Here is a 21133-nt window from a genome sequence, read left to right as displayed (position 1 = left end):
CACAGTAGGGTGTGTTTCCACCAGCAGCAGGACAGAAAGACGCAGTAGTCTGAGGAAGTTTAATTTCTGAAGAAACAGATTTTGCCAAAGAAAAAACAGAATTTGAGACATTCTAAACTTTCATATCAGTGTAATAAATCTCATAATAGTGCAGACATTTAAAATAGTCTGAATTTTTTTTTCTAGAAACATCTTATATTCTGCATTAAGACATTTATATAACTTATTTTCTTATTAATCTATAAAACAGATGCACTCTGAAAATAATAATTCATTAGTGCCACAGTTTCTGCACACAAAAGTGTCTTTGTATTTCAGGGAGAAATTCAATCTCACACCTCAGTTATAATTTTACTCAACATTTCAACTTTTACCAACATTTCATTTTTTCATCGGATCACAAAACCTCACAGATGAGTCAGAACCCCACACCCAGACCCCAGCGTATAGAGGCTGAGTGAATGTGGTGTGGACTCTGTGGAGGAGCCTCATCGGGTCAGAGACGCTGTAGAAGGACAGAGTTCGTGCACTGTGATCCACATACACTCCTATTCTGGAGGATGATGGACCTCGGAGATCAGTCTGAATGTTGTTGTGCCAGAAAGAGACAGAGGAAGAAAAACACTCCAGACTCCAGGACTGACTGTTGCGTCCAAACCCACACTCATTACCCCGTCCTTTCCTGCTGATCTCTTTATATGAGACTGATATGTCCACAGCACCCCTCCGCTCCACCTCCCAGTAACAGCGTCCACACACACTCTCCTTACACAACACCTGCCACAAGGAGTCAAATCTCTCTGGATGATCAGAGTATTTCTGTTCTGTCTCACTGTGTGTCACCGCTCTGTTCTTCTCAGACAGAATGAGTTCAGGATGTGCTGTGTTTGGATCCAGAGTCAGATAACAGAAATCTAAAACAATAAAATATCCACAGTTTAGATGTTAATCACAGGATTTATAAGAAGTGTGTGTGAGACACCTGTCTGTCGTGAGGCTCCGAAGCACGTATGGAGTAGAAGGGGGCGTGGCAGACGAAACCACGTGACCGATGACGAAAGAGGCCTCGGCTCGATATAAAATCCGGAGGGCTCCGAACCCATTCCCCTCTGTTTTAACAGTATTTATTGGTCGCATTTTAGACACAAAAGATTCAATTAGCAAAATTGTGAGCAATAAATACTGTTAAAACATGTGAGAATGAAGCTTTTTCTTTTTAAGTCCACGCACTGTTCAGCAAATGGGGTAACTTTTAATGTGGTAAACAAATGCAACTTTAATCAGAATTATGAATGATGTTTGCATTGGAAAATAAAATAATTCACGCCTATGCAAGATGAGTTTTGTTAACTGCTTGTGGAGTGTGGGTTCAGTCCAGTCGTCATCTCACTGAAGCATTTGGCCAGATGGTGCATCCGGCATCCATACTGTCAGACGCTGTGTTTCTTATTACATTTGTTTACCACGTTAAAAGTTACCCCATTTGCTAAACACTGTGTCGTCTTAAAAAGAAAAAGCATCAAAATAGAATCGTTTGTGTCTAAAATGACAGTGAATTATGTGATGAATAAATACTGTTAAGACATGACTGTGAGAATGAAGTGAAAATGGCAAATAACATGAGAAAATAATCCTGTTTCAACAGCTGTCCTAAATAGAAAGGAAGTATTGTACAGCCTTTGTATTATTATTATTATTATTATTATTATTTCTTATGGCAGCACGGTGGTGTAGTGGTTAGTGCTGTCGCCTCACAGCAAGAAGATCCGGGTTCGAGCCCCGTGGCTGGCGAGGGCCTTTCTGTGCGGAGTTTACATGTTCTCCCCGTGTCCGCGTGGGTTTCCTCCGGGTGCTCCGGTTTCCCCCACAGTCCAAAGACATGCAGGTTAGGTTAACTGGTGACTCTAAATTAACCGTAGGTGTGAATGTGAGTGTGAATGGTTGTCTGTGTCTATGTGTCAGCCCTGTGATGACCTGGCGACTTGTCCAGGGTGTACCCCGCCTTTCGCCCGTAGTCAGCTGGGATAGGCTCCAGCTCGCCTGCGACCCTGTAGAACAGGATAAAGCGGCTAGAGATAATGAGATGAGATGAGACGACGGTTTAACACACAAACCAAATCCACGCGATGTGAGTGGTAAGATGGCGTCCAGATGGCTTCACTCGTCTCTACAGAGGGGAATGGGTTCGGAGCCCTCCAGGTTTTATATAGAGCTCAGTGGTTGTGATTCACGAAAAGATTCATGACTCGGAGTCTCATTCAACAGAGTTCACTAGCGACACCTACTGTTCAGAGAAATGTACAGCATGTTTTAATTCCTACGTCACAAGAGTGTTCTGACACTTTACATTATTATTCACACAGTTTTCCATTTTAAAATAACTTATAAACATTAGTTTTTAATATACCTTTGTTATTCAGTACTCTTATTTTCTCTCTCTCACACACACACACACACACACACACACACACACACACACACACACACACACACACACAGAGTCTCTGTATGAATTTATGCTCAGTATAATTGTGTCTGCACAGGAAAAGGTTTAGATAAACATGAAGAGGATAACGTGTGTGTGTGTGTGTGTGTTGGACTCAGAGTCCTTCTGTAGCCGTAGTAACATTTCAGAGAACCTTTATTGATTTTTATTGAGGAACAGGATTTCTCCTCACTGTGTTTGGATCGAGGCGGTTCCTTTAATGACCTTCTGAATAAGTGCTGTACTTTTGTTTATCATGTCTGGAATTCTGAGATTGATCGTGCCATCGCCATAATTCTCAGCAGTAACGATGTCAGCTCATGAGCTTATAAAATCCCAGCTTAAAATGTAGATACCATGTCTATAAAATCAACCTTCAAGCTTAGATTTGTGACTTCTGAAGACCATTTAAGTTTAAAAGATGGCGCTGATGTGTTAATAAACTGTGGTGAGGAATGTAGATCAGTTTTCCAAGTCCAGTGCATTTGTTGTTAAATATGAAGCCCTTTTTTATTACATAAAAATAAGATTAAGCTCCAACTTGACGCATCGAGGATAATGTACATTTAATCCACGCATGTCACGACAGTCGAGGCGAAAGAAAGAAAAAAAAAATCAAATGTTGTTTATGCATTAATAACCAAGTTAATGAACAAAATCTTGCTTTTGGTGGTCCGTCTTCACCCACTGCACCTCATCCCCTTTAGATTCTGCAGTTGCTGCCCCCCATCGTGAAAAACAGGCCCTGGGGTCGCTTCACATTCCTGATGGAACCACTCCAAACAGCTTTCACATTCAGCCATTTTTTTCTTTTCCTCCCTTTTCCTTCAGCATTCTGTACACACAAAATACTTCAATCTTTAGTGTTGTATCGTGGTGTCTTTTTCTGTTTTGACCTAAACTTTGTCAGTATAATTGTGCGTGAATCAAGCTGATGTTGTTCCTGCTTAGAATTATTATGAGATTAATTATGATGATTAGAATTATCACCAAACCTAAATTATTTCAATCCTGAAGTGAATACTTGTCATTTTAATTCTAGGTACTATTCCCCACACGAATTTCATTCTTCCCAAGAACTTCGTAATTATCCCACGCCCAAACGAAGGTTGGAGAAGGATATAGAAACAGGTTCTGTACATCAACCTGTCCGTCTGGTCACGTTTTCGTTTCTGGGCCATATCTTTAAAACTACTGAAGATATCTTCATGAACCTTTGTATACTTATCAAGCAACATGTGAACTGGTGCCTTTTGCTATTTTCAATTTTTGAAAAAAAGTATTTTTCAAATTTTTACATAGTAATAGATTTTGACTTTGAGCAAAGTTAGTTTCCGGAGCATATATCCAAAACTATTCATGATACGGATTTGAAACTTGGTATACATGTTAACAAGGTGATGTAGATGTGCCTTTTCATACTAAGAAATTTGAGAAATTTTAATTTTTCATGTTTCCATGGAAACAATTTCAGACTTAGTCTCTAGGGTAGGTTTGGTTTTCAGAGCAAAACTTGAAAACTATGAGTGGTTTGGTCTTGAAAGTTGGTATATGTGTTGATGAAGTAAAGTGTATGTGCCTTTTGATACTAAGACGTGAAATTTACATTTTTAGCTCACCTGGACCAAAGGTCCGGTGGGTTTATGTCATGGGCTGCTGAGGTCAGTGTAAAGAGGTAGGGTTGGTTTCCTGCAGCAGAACTTCAAAAACATGACAATATCTTGAAACTTGGTATATAGTTGGTATATATTGCGGGGGATATAGATGACTATCTTCTTGTTTATCTGACAAGTTGTTCTCTTTCCTTCACTATATTATCAGGAGCCTCTCAGCTAAATTTGATGAATTTCAACACATACTCAGTATTTTAGATCATCTATTGAAGATCCTTTGCCTTTCAGAAACCTGGCATTCAACTCAAAGATAGTTTTGTCAATTTTTACCTACCTGGCTTTAATTACATTTCCCAACACTCTAAATTGGACTCTTCATAACAAATTCCTGAAGTTATAATCTAAGAGATGACCTTAATACTTCTTCTGATCAAGACGAATCAGTTTCTGTTGAGCTCCATAATGAAGGCTGGAAGAACATAGTTTGTGGTGTGAGATACAGACACCGAAACGGTTCTTTTCAGCCATTTCTGGATAAGCTTTCAATAATAATTGATAAAATCCATGAGGAGTCAAAGCTTTGTATTTTTGTGAGCAACCTAAACTTAAATCTGATGAATTCAGACACTCGGATACCTACAGGTGAATTTATCAATACTTTATCTTCCTATTCTCTTCAGCCATGTTTATTGACGATATATATTTTAATTCACTTAAATATCCTGTGCAGGGTCACAGGCAAGCTGGAGCCTATCCCAGCTGACCCTGCACAGGATAAGCGGTTAAGGATAATGGATGATCGGATGACTTAAATATGCTGCATATAGTGGGAATATTTTATAATGACCTAACTAACCATTTTCCCAACTTTTTGTCTTTTGACTCAATTCACCCTCCCCATTGAATAAGCAAGTTTGGAGAAGAGCGTTCCTGTGGCAGGTGGCACATTGGTGGAATGGTTAGCACCATCACCTCACAGCAAGAAGGTTCTGGGTTCAAGCCCAGTGGCCAATGGGGGCCTTTCTGTGTGGAGTTTGCATGTTCTCCCTGTGTCTGTGTGAGTTTCCTTCACCGTCCAAAGACCTGCAGGTTAGGCTAATTGTTGGTTCTAAATTGACCGTAAGTGTGAATGTGAGTGTGAATGGTTGTTTGTCTCTATGTGTCAGCCCTGTGATGACCAGGTGATTTGTCCAGGGTGTACCCTGCGTCTCGCCCATAGTCAGCTGGGATAGGCTCCAGCTTGCCTGTGACCCTGCACAGGATAAGCAGTTATGGATAATGGATGGATTTCATATGGTTCAATGAAGATGCATTCATTTATGATTTTCAACAAATTGACTGCTCTAGCCAGTCCGATGGTGAGCCTGATATTCCTGACATTCTCCAGCTTTCTTGAAAACTCTGATGAAATTATTACCGCTCATGTTCCTCTGAAAAACCATGTCAAGGAAGGAACTCAAACTCAAATCTGAACCTTGGATTTCCCCTCAGTCTTAGAACAATGAATTATAAAATCAAATTGTATAGAAAAATCGATCAAGACGAGAAATCAGTGCCTGTATGCTCAGTACAAAGTGTAGAGAAATAAGCTAAACCATTTGACTCCTGTAGGTAAAAGGATCTAGCAAATGAGTTCAATGTTTATTTTGCAGACATTGGTAAAAGTATCAGCCAAACAATACCAAAGGTCAACAAAATATTTTCAGATTTTCTTGCTTCTCTGACAAGCGACAGCTTTCTTCTTAGTCCTACATGGACACAAGAAATTCAAGACATTTTTCTCCGGCTCAAGTCTGGAAAGGCTTGTGGCCCCTTTAGTATTTCTGTAGCCCTGTTCAAGATATTAAACTCAATCTCAAAGCCTGTGGAGATCCTACATCACTTCTCCTTTACTTCTGGTACTGTTCCTGATTCTTTTAAACTTGCTCGTGTCAGACCCGTGTTTAAAGCAGGAGCTCAACTGTTAACATCTAATCATAGACCAATTTCTCTTTTGTCAATTTTTATCAAAAATATTACAAAAACTCATGTAAAATAGGCTGAATACATATCGAGAAAAGTTTGATTTAATATATTCTGGTCAGTTTGGTTTCCGTGACAACACATCTACAGAACATGCACTTTTACTCATCGCTGCTAAAATCCAAAGAGCAATTGAAGATGGCAAATTTTTCTGTGGTATCATTCTTTGTCTGAGTAAAGCCGTTGATGATATAGATCATGATATTTTGTAAGGAAAATTATATTCTTATGGCATCCGTAGGATTGTCCATGATTGGTTTGCCTCATATCTATCAAATAGACAACAGTTTGTTTCAATCGGTAATATTTCATCCAGCTCTTTACCAATTTCATGTGGAGTACCACAGGGTTCGCTTCGTGGCCCCCTTCTATTTCTCTTATACATGAATGATTTTATGAACTGCTCCAATATATTTGATTTTCATGTTTTTGCAGGTGACTCAAATTTATTCCTGGCAGATTCATCTTTAGATTCTCTAGAAGCCAGGGTAAAGTCTGAATTAGTCAATATTCGGGAGCTTGGTTGCAAATTTGAATTTCCCTCCGGGGATTAATAAAGTAATTCTGATATCATCGCGTGGCTTTGTGCAAATAAATTCTCTCTGAATGTTGACAAAACAAATTTTGTTCTTTTTTAATCCACCCCAAAAGAAATTGAGCAGAACCATTTCCTGAAAATTAATTATAAGCCGATTAAACAGAAGAACCACATCAGGTATCTTGGAGTAGTTTTCGACTCTCACCTCATCAGGAGGAAACACATCCACCAGTAGAGCAAGAAAATCTCCAGAGGCTTTGGAATTATTGCTGAGCTTCATCACTATGTTTCTCAAAGTATTCTATCTCAGCTGTACTACTCTCTTATTTATTCTTTTTTAATATATGGTGTTACAGTTTGGGGTAATACTTATGAGACTACCCTTCGACCGATAACTGGACTCCAGAAGAAAGCTGTCAGAATTATTAATTTAGCTTCTTTTAATGAACACACACCTCCTATTTTTAAAAAGCTGGAGATGATGAAATTCTCTGATTTTATAGATTACTTAAACAGTATTTTTATGTTTAAATTTCATTCTAGTTTATTTGGTGCCTGCCTTTGATAACTTTTTGACACTTTTAGCATCAAGGCACAAGTATAAAACTTGACTGGCTTCGAGATCTTCATTTTGTGTTCCTTCAGCCAGAACTAACGATGGCAAGTTTAATATTCGCTTCAAAGCTGCTTCTCTCTGGAACAGTATTGATGAATCTTTCCAGAGTCTTAGCTTCAGCAATTTCAAGCGTTCTGTCAAAAGTACGATTATCGCTTCAGATCAGCATTCCTTTTTCTTTTCCTCACACTGTCATTTCATTCTTTCCCTCTTTTTATTGTTTTATTGTATTTGTTGAAATATTGTATTTTATCATTGTGCCTCTGTGCAACTAGCTTTCTTCTTTATAACAGTAATCCATTTTTTTTTCTGCCGAGTGAGACTAGATTACTAGTTATTTCTAGGCAGAATTTTATCCTTCGTATGTATTAGATTTGTGTGTGTGATATAAATAAACTATTATTGATACACATTCTGTGTGTTGTAGGTCAAAAGAAAGACCATCATGTGGGCGGTCCTCCTCTGAGTTGAAGAGAGTGTGTGTGTGTGTGTGTGTGTGTGTGTGTGTGTGTGTGTGTGTGTGTTTTTTTTACACCTACACTGCAGGAAATCTTCTCTGCTCTTTGGTTTTGAGGGTAAAATCATGTGAACTGCTGCAGCTGTAGAGACACAGAGACAAAATGGAGACTGAAAAATGACACGAAAACAGTTTAAAGCATGAAAATGAAAAATTAGATTCCTCACTGCTCTCAGTCAGACACGATTTAGAGATCGGCCAAAATGTCATCACACTGTGCAGCATTTGAATGTAAGAATCATGAGAAGCAAAAAACTTTTCCCAGCTGAAGCTCTGACAATGTGTGTGTTTTTACTTTCTGATGGATTTTATGGAGGAATTAAGGCCTCGGTTCTGATCTAATGTTCATCATATTTGTTATGTGTAAAGTTCAATAAGATTAGTTTGTGGATTTGTGATTAAGGTCCTGTTTATCTGGGAAATTTATTTGTAATTTGCACATGCAATTTCTGAGGCAGGCAGCACGGTGGTGTAGTGGTTAGCGCTGTCGCCTCACAGCGAGAAGGTCCGGGTTCGAGCCCCGTGGCCTGCGAGGGCCTTTCTGTGCTGAGTTTGCATGTATTGCATGACCCTGTAGAACAGGATAAAGCGGCTAGAGATAATGAGATGAGATGAATTTCTGAGGCTAAGGGCCTCTGCATGCTCTTGCGACAAGGCTTTCGCAGATAGCTTTTCGCAGACAGTTGTAATTTATCGTTGAGCGGGGAGCAATAGGCGTGCGTGATGTTATTCAGCACCACAACGCAAGGGGGCGCGAAGTCGCAAAATCGCTAGGAGTAGTTGGTGGGTGTGGTTAGTGGAGTGTTTATCCTCCGGTTACTGATAATGACTAGAACTGGAGTCGTATAGATGTACGTACTTCCTCACTTCCTCGATCAACCGCTCTTCGTGCTGCTCCATCTTCACTTGTGTTTTTAAAAATGGCGGTCGTGAAAACAAAACAAACCGGGAAAGTAGGGAAGCGGAAGTGCGTGTACAGCGGATGTAGAGTGGACCAATCAGAGCCCTCTTGTCTGCGAGGCTGTCTGCGGTGGTCACAATTTTTGGGAGGTGCGCGCAGAGCGTCTGCGAAGGGGGGGGGGGGGGGGGTGGGGGGGGGGGCTTCGCAGACGCCATCTGTGATGCCATCTGCGAGGACTGGGTTGTCAGCATAAATTGGCCTTAATACTAATGCTTTGTGATTTGATGCGGTTTTGTTCCTGCTTACGTTTTATTTCCGTTACATTAATTTTATGGCTCTCTTTACTGTGATACAGAACAAATGTTTGTTTGTTTACCTTGTGGATGGATTACATTGAATTCCTCCTCACAGATTTCCTCGACTCGTTTTTTCAGATCTGAGAGAGATTTCCTCACTCCATCAAATGAGAGATGTTGATTGACAGTGAAGCTGGGTGAGTCGTCACATCCAGGAGAAACACAGAGAGACGGGAAACTCTACAGAGAGGAAACACAGAATAGAGAAGGAGAAAAGTGTAGGAGAGGAACGAATGAATCTCAGACTGAATCAGACCAAAGACACACTTGGGATCTCAGACAGGAACATTTATTGTTGCTGTAATGAGCTTTTAGGAGGAAACTTTGTGAGAAACAGCGCCCTCTGTAGATCAGACAGTGAGTGTTACCTGGAGGAAGTGGACGTGATCGTGTGTGTGTGAAAGCTGCTCCAGCTCAGTGACTCTCCTCTGAAGATCAGCAATCTCCTGCTCCAGTTGCTTCAGGAGTCGTTCAGCTCGACTCAGTTCAGCTTTCTCCTGAGCTCTGATCAGCTCCATCATCTCCGAGCGCTTTTTCTCCATGGAGCTGATCATCTCAGTAAAGATCCTCTCACTGTCATCTACTGCTGCCTGTGAACGCTTCTGTTAGTACACACACACACACACACACACACACACAAAAAATGGAGGTCTAATCGGATACTCTGTAAAAATAAACTCTCGAGATATTTGAGTTGTTTTCGTTAAACCCTGGGTTTTCATTCCTTGTTTTTTTAGTTCACTATTTTAAGGAGATACGCAGAACCTTTATTTTTAAATACATTTCTGAGTGGATAGTATCTCCATCCTTGACTCTTGTATGCTGCATAAATAGGAATCAAAAAATATTTTTTTAGAGTTAAACTCGACCGCAAATTTGGCATTGGAGCTGCCCCGCTGAGCCAGCCAGCCCTGAGCGCGTGATGTCACTGCGGGAACCGGTTTTAAGGCCGAGGCCTTTGACAGCTATAGACCAAAGTCATATAAATAAAAATTTATGGTGAAAGTAAGAAATACTGTTACCGACTTGCTCAACTAAGACTGATTTGACTTCATTGATAGTGGGTTGACTCATTAAAACAGGATAGGTGTTATAACTTATGCAACATACACGTACATGCATCTATTCATTCTCATCTCATTATCTCTAGCGGCTTTATCCTGTTCTACAGGGTCGCGGGCAAGCTGGAGCCTATCCCAGCTGACTACGGGAGAAAGGCGGGGTACACCCTGGACAAGTCGCCAGGTCATCACAGGGCTGACACATAGACACAGACAACCATTCACACTCACATTCACACCTACGCTCAATTTAGAGTCACCAGTTAACCTAACCTGCATGTCTTTGGACTGTGGGGGAAACCGGAGCACCCGGAGGAAACCCACGCGGACACGGGGAGAACATGCAAACTCCGCACAGAAAGGCCCTCGCTGGCCATGGGGCTCGAACCCAGGACCTTCTTGCTGTGAGGCGACAGCGCTAACCACTACACCACCGCGCCGCCCACATGCATCTATTTTCACTGATAAAATGTAAAAGGCTCATTAAATAATCAGATGAACGGAGACAATCACATTCTGAAGCAAATTAAATAAATCTTAGACCGGTAACTTAAATACACAATACAAGTTACATGTATTAATCTAAATGCAGGTAAACGTGTTGTTTTTGTTGTTTTGTATCCAAATGAGAGTCGGAGCTTACCCGTCTGCGTTCTCGCTTCTTGAAGGCTGAACTTGTGGCCGATTGTTTTGAAACAATCTGACGTTCAGTTGTTCATTCAGTTCTCCGTTCATTCGCTTCTTCCACGTAAGGGCGAGATGGCAACAATATCCAGTTTAGAAATCAGACAGCTGCTCCACTCATTCTCCATTTTCTCCATACTGAGTACTCCACCATTACTGCTCAGCTCAGGCAATTACTAAAACCCGGGACGGGACATCGCCGGTTTTAGAAACAACCGCAGGGATGTCGCTGCCTGAGCGATAATATGTCACGTCCCGTTCCATCCTGGGTTTTACCAACAATCCTCGGCTCAAACTGTGGGAGAGCTGGTGCCACTGAACTTACTTTCCTTTTTAAAAAAAATGTATTTATTTTTATTTTTTTATTTTTATTTTTCTCATAGTTTTATTTAATTGTTGATACTGCACCCTCTTTCAAAACTGGCTTATAGCCAACGCTCCTCAACAGATCAGAGGTTTCGTACAAGTCTTCAGTAAAATGTGCAGAGCAGAGGAGAGACCACTTCGTAGGCGCCCAATGTGCCTGTGAACTTCTCGCAAAATGCATCCAAATCTTTGCAGTTTGAACATTCTTGGGCCATGAATGCAACATAAATCCACCTTCTGTCATGTTTCAGCACCGGCCAGCAACACATCTACATGGCATGGCGATAAATTAGCTCAAAATGGAAGCTGGAAGTTGCAGTTAGCTCTGTGTTTTAGTATAGCGGAAATGGCGATGGGACCGATAGCCTTCCTGCTGTGACGTTACAGACGTCAAGGTCATTCACTCAGGCCGCTACCTAAATGAATCATTTTAATCATAAATATTACGATATTAGATTTATTGTTAACGCTTAAAACTATTCCTGTGCCATTCATGGGGTCTCAAGGCATTTATGAACAAAAAATGAGGCCATGGTTCTGCGTATCTCCTTTAAGCAGGTTAACTGAAACACAGCGACTCTTCACTCCTCACCTTAATAGTGTCCACAGTCTGTTTCAGCTCCTGCACCTCCTTCTGCTTCTCCTGGATCCTCTGCTGGAATTTCATCTGCTCCTCCTTTAGCTCATTCTGAGAACAAATAAAAAACATTTTAAATACATTTCATCATCTTCTACACAATTATAGCCAAAAAGAAAAAAAAAAAAAAAAACTAAAAAAAGTCAATAAAAACATTTCAATGAAAACTAGAAATATCACCTCTAGAACTAACTAAAATTAAAAGACACCCAAAATGAAGTGACTTCTATCTTCATATGTTTGCACCACTAATGATATTATAAGTTTAGTTTTCTGTGAAAATGTCAACTGATTGTTATTTCAATGTTATTTATGTGACAGAAACATCAAGATAGTTCAGCAATATTCTCTGGAGTGAAACTGTTCAAAAGGCAGCTGTGACTTTCAATGGGATTCACAGACAGACTGATCTGAGAAAAAACGCGATGAGTGCTTCCGGGAATGTGAAAGAGCCGCCAGATTCATTGCAACTGGCGTTTGGTGGACTGGGGTGCAATCATGGATTGAAAGGAGTTCTAGATGAGTGTGAAACTAATGATTTGGAGGAGTTTTCAGAAGAGAATGACAGTGAGAGTACTATAAAAGTGAAGGTGAAGATAAGTCAGGTAAATGGAATTACCACCAATTAGATGCTTTAAATGTCAGCGATATGGACACATTTCTTCTGTGTGCAAGTCAAAACCTAGGTGTGCTAGATGTGCAGGCGAACATGAATATGGTAAATGTGAGGAAGGAACAAAAATCAAGTGCTGTAACTGTGGAGGTGAACACAGTGCGGCCTATAAAGGGTGCGAGATGTATAAAAGAGCAATTCAAGTGCAAAGTGTTAAGGTGAAAGAGAGCGTTACTTATGCCGAAGCTTTTAAAAAGGGTGACAAAGAAAACCAAGCAAAATCAAGGGTTAAAGGAAGTATGACTCCTGTAGTTTTACCCCCGAGTCAAACTCAAACGACTCTGAAATGCTGTAAAGTAACTGAAGAGACTTTAATTGTGGAGAAGAAAAAATCCATTGCTTTTATAGTGGAAGTGGTTAATTGCTCAGCCAAAGTAGCAAGTAGAATTGATAGAATTAAAATAATTTAAGGGCGGCACGGTGGTGTAGTGGTTAGCGCTGTCGCCTCACAGCAAGAAGGTCCTGGGTTCGAGCCCCGGGGCCGGCGAGGGCCTTTCTGTGCGGAGTTTGCATGTTCTCCCCGTGTCCGCGTGGGTTTCCTCCGGGTGCTCCGGTTTCCCCCACAGTCCAAAGACATGCAGGTTAGGTTAACTGGTGACTCTAAATTGACCGTAGGTGTGAATGTGAGTGTGAATGGTTGTCTGTGTCTATGTGTCAGCCCTGTGATGACCTGGCGACTTGTCCAGGGTGTACCCCGCCTTTCGCCCGTAGTCAGCTGGGATAGGCTCCAGCTTGCCTGCGACCCTGTAGAAGGATAAAGCGGCTAGAGATAATGAGATGAGATGAGAAAATAATTTAAAAAGCAGCGGAAAATTATCTAGAGATTCATGAATTGTCAGTTGATTCCATTCACAATATGGTATTAGGGGTATCTGATAGTCAAGCACCATGTGGCAGTTAATAATGACTTTATCTATTCTACAGTGGAATGCCAGGAGCTTAATAGCTAATGGTCAGGAACTAAAACACTTTATTGAGGAACAAGTTGTTAAACCAAACATTATTTGTATACAGGAAACCTGGTTAAAACCATCACTTGATTTAATAATATATGGATACCTAGCAGTGCGTAAAGACAGGGATACTGCAGGAGGTGGAGTGGCCACATTTATTCAGCAGGGGATTAATTACAGAGCTTTAAATATAGATAAAGAGGTTGAAGCCGTTCTGGTTGAGATTTGGTTCGGTAAAACTAAGATTAAAATTATCAACTTTTATAACCATGGTAAAAGAATCTTGAGAGAGGTGCTAGATGGAATGTCTCATCTCATCTCATTATCTCTAGCCGCTTTATCCTGTTCTACAGGGTCGCAGGCAAGCTGGAGCCTATCCCAGCTGACTACGGGTGAAAGGTGGGGTACACCCTGGACAAGTTGCCAGGTCATCACAGGGCTGACACATAGACACAGACAACCATTCACACTCACATTCACACCTACGGTCAATTTAGAGTCACCAGTTAACCTAACCTGCATGTCTTTGGACTGTGGGGAAAACCGGAGCACCCGGAGGAAACCCACGCGGACAACATGCAAACTCCGCACAGAAAGGCCCTCGCCGGCCACAGGGCTTGAACCCGGACCTTCTTGCTGTGAGGCGACAGCGCTAACCACTACACCACCGTGCCGCCCTGAGTTAAACTCAATCATTACAAATATATTATGAGTCAGCAGAAGAGGTTCTTGGCAAATCTTCTGGGATGAGGAAAAAGAGAATGGTACCTTGGTGGTCAGATGATTGTAAGAAAGCTAGAAATAAAGCTTTCAAAATTGTTCAATCAAACCATTCCTATACCAATTTAATGGTATACAAAAAAAATCACATGCAAAAGGTGAAAAGAATTATAAGAGAAGCTAAAAGGAAATATTGGCGTGATTTCTGTTCTAAAATAGGGCGGAAGTCAAAGTGGATGATGTTTGGAGTGTGATTACAAAGATGGGAGGCATTAGAAGGGAGTTTTCCTTACCTGTGATTAAAAACAATGATGTGGAGGCAGCAACTAATCAAGAGAAAGCAGAGATGCTTGCGAAAAGTTTTGTTAAGGTTCATAGTTCACAGAACTTAACTGATGAAGAATTGTCTTGGAGAGTTAAAGTAATAGATGAGAATAGAGGATGACTGGAAAAGCAGGTAATAAGTGAGAGTGTACTTGATAAGGATTTTACATTATTTGAGCTTAGGAGAGCGTTAAATGGGATTAGGAACACTTCACCAGGGAAAGATGGTATATGTTATAAAATGATTAATGAAGTCAATGACGTGGCTAAATATGTAATTTTAAGTCTTTTTAATAAGATTTGGGAGCAAGGTAGATTGGCTTTGTGTTGGAAACATTCTGTAGTGGTTCCGATTGGAAAACCAGGGAAGGATAAAACTGAAGTTAAAAGTTATAGGCCAATAGCATTAACATCTAATTTATGTAAGATTATGGAAAGAGTGATCACTAGAAGGCTAGTGTATGAAACTGAAAAAAAGAGGTCTTGTCTCCCCACACCAGAGCGGCTTCCGTAGTGGACGTACTACAATGGACCCTATTGTATGTTTAGAAAATGAAATAAGGAAAGCACAAGTCAATAAAGAATCAGTTTTAGCAACATTCTTTGATAGAGAGAAAGCGCATGATATGCTATGGAAGGAGGGGTTGTTAATTAAGCTGAATAGGATGGGTATTGGTGGCAAGATGTTTAACTGGATTAGAGACTTCCAAAAGGACAGAACAATAGAAGTAAGAGTTGGGGTTAACTTCTCTAACATCGATTCAATAGAAAATGGAACATCTCAAGGTAGTGTATGCAGTCCAGTACTGTTCAACATTATGATTAATGATGTTTTTAATAAAATAGATGACATTAGAATCAATAGAGCATTATATGCTGATGATGGAGCTTTGTGGATAAAAGGACTAAATATTGATATTAGAACTAAAATGCAATTAGCTATCAACAAGGTAGAAAAATGGGCACGTGAGTGGGGTTTTCATTTGTCTGTAGAAAAGACTCAATTTATCTGTTTTTCAAAGAAAAGAGTAAGTCCCACACTAGAGCTTAAGTTGTATAACCAGTCCTTTGAGCAAGTTAATATTGTTAGGTACTTGGGAGTTTGGTTTGATGTCAAGTTAACATTGAAGGAACATATTCAGAAAATAATTGAGAAATGCAAAAAGGGCATTAATGTTTTGAAATGTTTATCAGGGTACAACTGGGGAGCCTCAGGGATGTCCTTTAAAAGAATTTATATTGCACTGATAAAATCAGTTTCAGATTATGGCTGTATTGTGTATCTTTCAGCATCTAAGACATTGCTTAATGAACTCAATAGAATGCAGGCTGAAAGTCTCAGGACATGTTGTGGTGCATTTAGAACTTCTTCCATACCAGCGTTGCAAGTAGAATCAGGAGAAATGCCCTTAAGCCTCAGACATCTTAAGTTGAGTATGGCTTACTGGATTAATTTAAACGGACATGAGGCATCACACCCTACTAAAAAAGTTCTCAGTGAGTGTTGGGAGTATGGCAGATCCCAGATTTGTAGCTTTGGATGGGATGGTAACAAATTAGCAAATCAATTGGGAATAGATGATATCATTTGTAGTAAGACTGTGCCCCTGCTAACAACTCCACCTTGGTTGTTTTGCTCCCCTACGGTGATCATGGAAACCAAAGAGATAGCTAAATCTGGAGGAGTGGATCAGAACGTAGAGCAATATTTAGGAAGTACAGTAAGTACTATAATACAACACAGGTTTATACAGATGCATCTAAAGATTCAGAGGGTAAAACAGGTATTGCAGTTTATATCTCTGATTACAAAATCTCTATTAAAAAGAGAACATCAGATCATCTGTCTATATTTGCAGCTGAAATGACAGCCATTATCATTGTATTCCAGTGGATAGAAGAAACTAGGCCCCCTAAAGCAGTTATTTGTTCCGATTCTGTGTCATCTCTCACATCCGTTCAAAGTGGAGAATCGTCATGCCGACAGGACTTAATGAATGAAATTAATAATATCTTCGTTGCAAATCAGTCAACAGGGAATATCCATCCAGTTTGTATGGGTTCCAGCCCATAAAGGAGTTGGTGGCAATGAGGAAGCAGACAAGCTGGCAAAAGAGGCAACCAAAGAAGAGGAGGTTCAGTTAAGTATTCCACTCAGTAGATCAGAAGTTAAAGTGCATATTCTGGACCAATTTAGGTTTTTTAATATGAAAGTATGTCCTTTTACAGACTCATCCAGAAGGGTAATTTTGCACAAGGCCATCTGTCTACAGCAGGGGTAAAAAAAAAAAAAAACACGTCTGGAAAAATCCCAAGGGGGTCTGGAGCCAGAATTGTGACGTCACCTGCGGAAGCGCCGGCAGGATGTGAGAGCTTGCACGGTTTCAGTGAACAGCCTGTGTAGACTAAGCGCTCCCATTTCTCCCTCATTGTCCGGTCTTTTGGAAAACAATAAGTACTAATCCCATCAAGATTGGTGTTGCTACACCCTCCTATGATACATCTATGAACCATTTTAATAGTTATGCGATAACGTTGAAGAAATTTGCAGAAAACCACCAGGTCATTTTCTCAAAAAACAAACCAGCGCTGATGTAGGATTCAGAGGGAGGCGTCCCGCAGATGACGTCACGAAAATCAATGTTTGCCAGGAAATCCAAATGCCAAGTTTTTTTCAGAGGCGGACCAATTCACCTCAAATGGCTTGATTTCAACTGAATTTTTTTGGTATTGCGCAAGGTAAAAAAAAAAAATGCAGAATGTTACAGATATTTGACCAAAGTTTAATATAAAATAGGAGAATTACATTGATCTCGCTCCTGAATTTACCCGTGATATGCACTTTAAGGTACTCATTAAACAAAGTTAACATATGGCAAGCTGAATGGGATAAGGAGAAGAAAGGTAGACACTTATATAATATACAAAAAGATCTCAAGTAGCAAACCGAGTTACCCAAACAGACAGGAGGAGGTTTGGTTTACAAGACTGAGAATAGGCCATACTGGATTAAATAACAGCTTATACGTTGTGAACAAACATCCATCTGGAAAATGTGAACTTTGTGGAGTGAGAGAGGATGTAGATCATGTTCTTTTAAGGTGCTTAAAATTCTACAGACAAAGAGAAAAACTGAAGAGGGAAGTGAACGCAGTCAAGAAAGCCTTTTCTTTAGACACCTTATTAGGTGAGCCGAGATCAGAAAACATCACTTGTGCTATGATAACATTTATCAAAGAAACAAAATTAGCAAACAGGATTTAGTTTGTTGTTTTTCCTTTTTATTCAATTTTTTATTTGAAATGACATCCATTTGATTGCATCTTGATTGCACCTCAGTCCAGTCGATGGCAGTAATACACTTTGCTTGTAAACTGCCATAAAACCTGACAGAAGAAGACTGATCTGAGAGCAGTGCGCGTCATCACTGTTCCCTTTTATTTCTCAGTGAGTTTAGAGGGGGGAGACATGCACAGTGCACATCTGGATTCATGGGAGTTATTTATTTGTTCAGGTTTACTTCTTTAAGGTGCTGTGTGTACATTCAAAACCACACCCAATTCCACCGGATTAAAGGAACCATCAGTGAACATCGGGATTGAACTTCATCAATCTAGTGAATGTTCACATTAACGCCGAGTTTTGACCAAAATCTCTGCAGAGATTTGATCTTTCCAGAATTGGGATCATTCATCCCAAAGAAGTTCTCAGAAATGGACCACAAATCCACTCACATTCAGAAATATCAAGATTTTTTTAACCTGTAGATCATTAAATGTTATGAAATATGATCTCCAGTTACAGAGCTTTAACACAGTCACATGAGCACTTTAGCTCTAAAATGCTGGAAGAAGGTTGTTGGGTGTTTAAAGCAGACTGACTGGTCTGAAATCTCACATTTCTTTACATATTACTGTTTGACTGGAAATAAAAATTTACTTCACAGAGAATGACAGTCAGAGAACCAATTAAATCCACTGAACAGAAATTAGAGTAGAAATAGAATTTGTATAAAATGACTTGGAAAAGAAGAATGATGTCCAGTTCTCACCTGTTTTTCATTTCTTTCTGCTTTAGCTGCAATGGTATCATGGCCTCTGTGCTGATCCATTGTACACAAATAACAGATGAAGCTTTGGTCAGTACGACAGAAGATCTCGATCAGTTTGTCATGTTCAGAGCAGATCTTCTCTTGGAGCTCTGCACAGGCGTCAACTAACTTGTGCTTCTTAAAGGCAGGAGACTGATAGTGAGGTTTAAGATGAGCTTCACAAAAGGAGGCCTGACACACCAGACATGACTTGACGGCTTTGTATTTTCTCCCAGTGCAGGAATCACACTCCACATCTCCAGGTCCAGCGTAACAGTGAGCAGGAGAAGCAGCTTGGAGTTCAGTCTTCTTCAGTTTCTCCACCACTTCAGCCAGCATGTTGTTCCTGCACAGAACAGGCCTTGGAGTGAAAGTCACTCTGCACTGGGGGCAGCTGTAGACGCCCTTCACATCCTCCTGATTCCAGCAGCCATTAATACACACCTTACAGAAACTGTGTCCACAGTGAATAGTCACAGGATCCTTCAGGAGATCCAGACACACTGGACAGCTGAACTGATCCACTGATAACTGATCTACTGAAATACCAGCCTCTGCCATTTTCCTGTACTGAGAGAGACTCTGAACTTTCTGCTGATTTTCGTTTTCTCTGAAATGAACTTCCTGTTTGTGTTCTGTGTGGCAGAGAGAGAGAGAGAGAGACAGCTCTTTTTTTGTGTAAGGTGTGGCCTGGCTATGTTAGCAAATTGCTATTCAGTGTGAAGAGATTTGAAACAGTGTGTGTGTGTGTGTATTTCCTACAGGGCGTATAGACTTGAATAATCTTACCAGTGATAGTTTAAATGAACAATGAACACATCTCTCTCTCTCTCTCTCTCTCTCTCATGAACAGGATTCTGACGTGATTAATTGATCTGACCATCCATCCATTCTCTGTAACTGTAATTTAAAAACATTTTATATTGAATTTGTTGTAATATTTGCACATAGTTTACTTACATTATGTTTAAATTTCTGATCCCATTCTGAAACCATAATAATCTAATAAACTACAAAATGGTCAAGCAGTAAAAATAAAATGATCAAAAAATGCCCAAGGATAAAATGAAAAAGCAGAAGGGGAAAAGTGTGTGTGTGTGTGTGTGTGTGTGTGTGTGTGTGTGTGTGTGTAAGTACATTCTAAAAATAAATCTATAAATACCTCAACAGTGGAAGTGTTTTTGATCAAAATTAAAAAATAAAAATTTCTCCTCTCATCTCATTTCCTGACTTCTTGTTCACATCCATTTAACACATTATACTAAAATTAAAGTCAGAAATGACCCTGATGCTGCTCCTGAAGATCTTTCCAACATGTCGTTGAAAAATGACAAACACCAACACCAGTCTCGTCCTTTTGTAAGTTAAAGAAGGTTTATTGCAGAAACAGACACATGGTGATAAGGGTTCAGCACACCACTCATACCGTCCCTTTGTTCTCAAATCTATATATACTCTTTACTAGATAAAAAGGAGACATCTATTGCGTTACATCTATTGCAATTACATGCCGGAGTGTGACCAGCTCTAAAGCTGATTGGATCTTCTCTAATCACTGGTTTGGACACACATCTGCTATGCACATAACGAGCATGATAAGATTAGCATGTTGCGGTGCTGAATGTTCTGAGTCGTTAGTCCTTGAAGAGGAAACGCTCAGTGAAAAGGAAAATTACAAGACAGTGTGACACTAAAATTTACTCGACAATTCCCCCTTTTATCATGTAAATGAGAACATTAAATCTATACTACTGTCATACAGGGTTCACCTACTGGTTACTGTCCAGTCTGTGGCAGTAGTCAGTTAATGAACTATGTGGTATTGGGTGTTTTCTACAGAAGTCTCTACACCTAAGGCACTTAGTCCTGTTCCCTAAATCAGCTAGGTATCATACGCTAGTGTATGTGTAGTCAGAATGGATTCTTTCAGCTATCACCATGTGATTGGTATGATCAGTTAATATGTCATGAACCCAGTTAACAGTTTGATCTCTTTATCTTATTTTTCCAGCTGAGAAGTCTGCCCCCTGGAGTACCTGTAGTGTCAGTCACTGCTCCTGTAATCTCATCTCATTATCTCGTGCATTAATCTCCATCACTGGACAAACTAGCAAATACTACTTATACCATGTATGAGGTTCACAATTAGGTACAGAATGAAGAATGCGTTGGAATGCACAGTCTGTCATGTGGCTGTGTGTGTCGATGTGTCATTGTTCGTGTTCGCTGGTCCCCCTAAGGGGCTCTTGATAGCAGAGTGTCCACTCACGGTGCGACGAGGCCCCCTGAGGGCTTCTTGAATGCTGTCTTAATCTCCTTCCTGTACCAGGGCCTCCTTGTGCTGCTTGTCTGTTGGTTCAGGTGCTCTTCTGCAGTGGCTGGCGTGTACCCACGTAGCTCTATTGTCCACTTTTACAGCTGACTGTGTGGTGAGCAGCATTTGGGATGGTCCCGTCCACCTGGGCTTGTTCCACTTCGTCCCTCTGAAGTCCTTTATCACCACTCCATCACCAGGTTTCAGGTCATGCAGTGGTCCCAGCGCCGGGACTGGTAAGGCTGATCTCACCCATTTGTGAA

General features: G+C 40.4%; 1 protein-coding gene across 1 annotated transcript; it reads right to left on the bottom strand.

The window, feature by feature from the left end:
• Positions 1-344: 344 nt before the first annotated feature.
• Positions 345-19135, bottom strand: LOC132864801 (E3 ubiquitin/ISG15 ligase TRIM25-like). The gene is made up of 6 exons (XM_060898222.1): positions 18518-19135; positions 11752-11847; positions 9417-9650; positions 9069-9228; positions 7814-7873; positions 345-914 (listed from the first exon to the last, which is right to left on the bottom strand). The coding sequence occupies exons 1-6, from the start codon at positions 19115-19117 to the stop codon at positions 382-384; spliced, it is 1683 nt and encodes a 560-aa protein (XP_060754205.1). The 5' UTR covers positions 19118-19135; the 3' UTR covers positions 345-381.
• Between the last annotated feature and the right edge of the window lie 1998 nt (positions 19136-21133).

The sequence above is a fragment of the Neoarius graeffei genome, chromosome 17, assembly GCF_027579695.1.
Source record: "Neoarius graeffei isolate fNeoGra1 chromosome 17, fNeoGra1.pri, whole genome shotgun sequence".
Lineage (NCBI taxonomy): Eukaryota > Metazoa > Chordata > Actinopteri > Siluriformes > Ariidae > Neoarius > Neoarius graeffei.
The sequence above is the reverse complement of the archived record's forward strand: the minus strand, read 5'-3'. Positions and strand labels throughout refer to the sequence as shown.

Excerpts from the sequence above, each read along its gene's own strand:
- LOC132864801 (XM_060898222.1), bottom strand. The coding sequence starts at position 19,117 with ATGGCAGAGGCTGGTATTTCAGTAGATCAGTTATCAGTGGATCAGTTC. Across the intron at positions 9,651-11,751 it reads AGACTGTGGACACTATTAAG|AAGCGTTCACAGGCAGCAGT; the intron begins GTGAGGAGTGAA and ends GTGTACTAACAG. Across the intron at positions 915-7,813 it reads CAGAGAAGATTTCCTGCAGT|ATTTCTGTTATCTGACTCTG; the intron begins GTAGGTGTAAAA and ends TTATTGTTTTAG.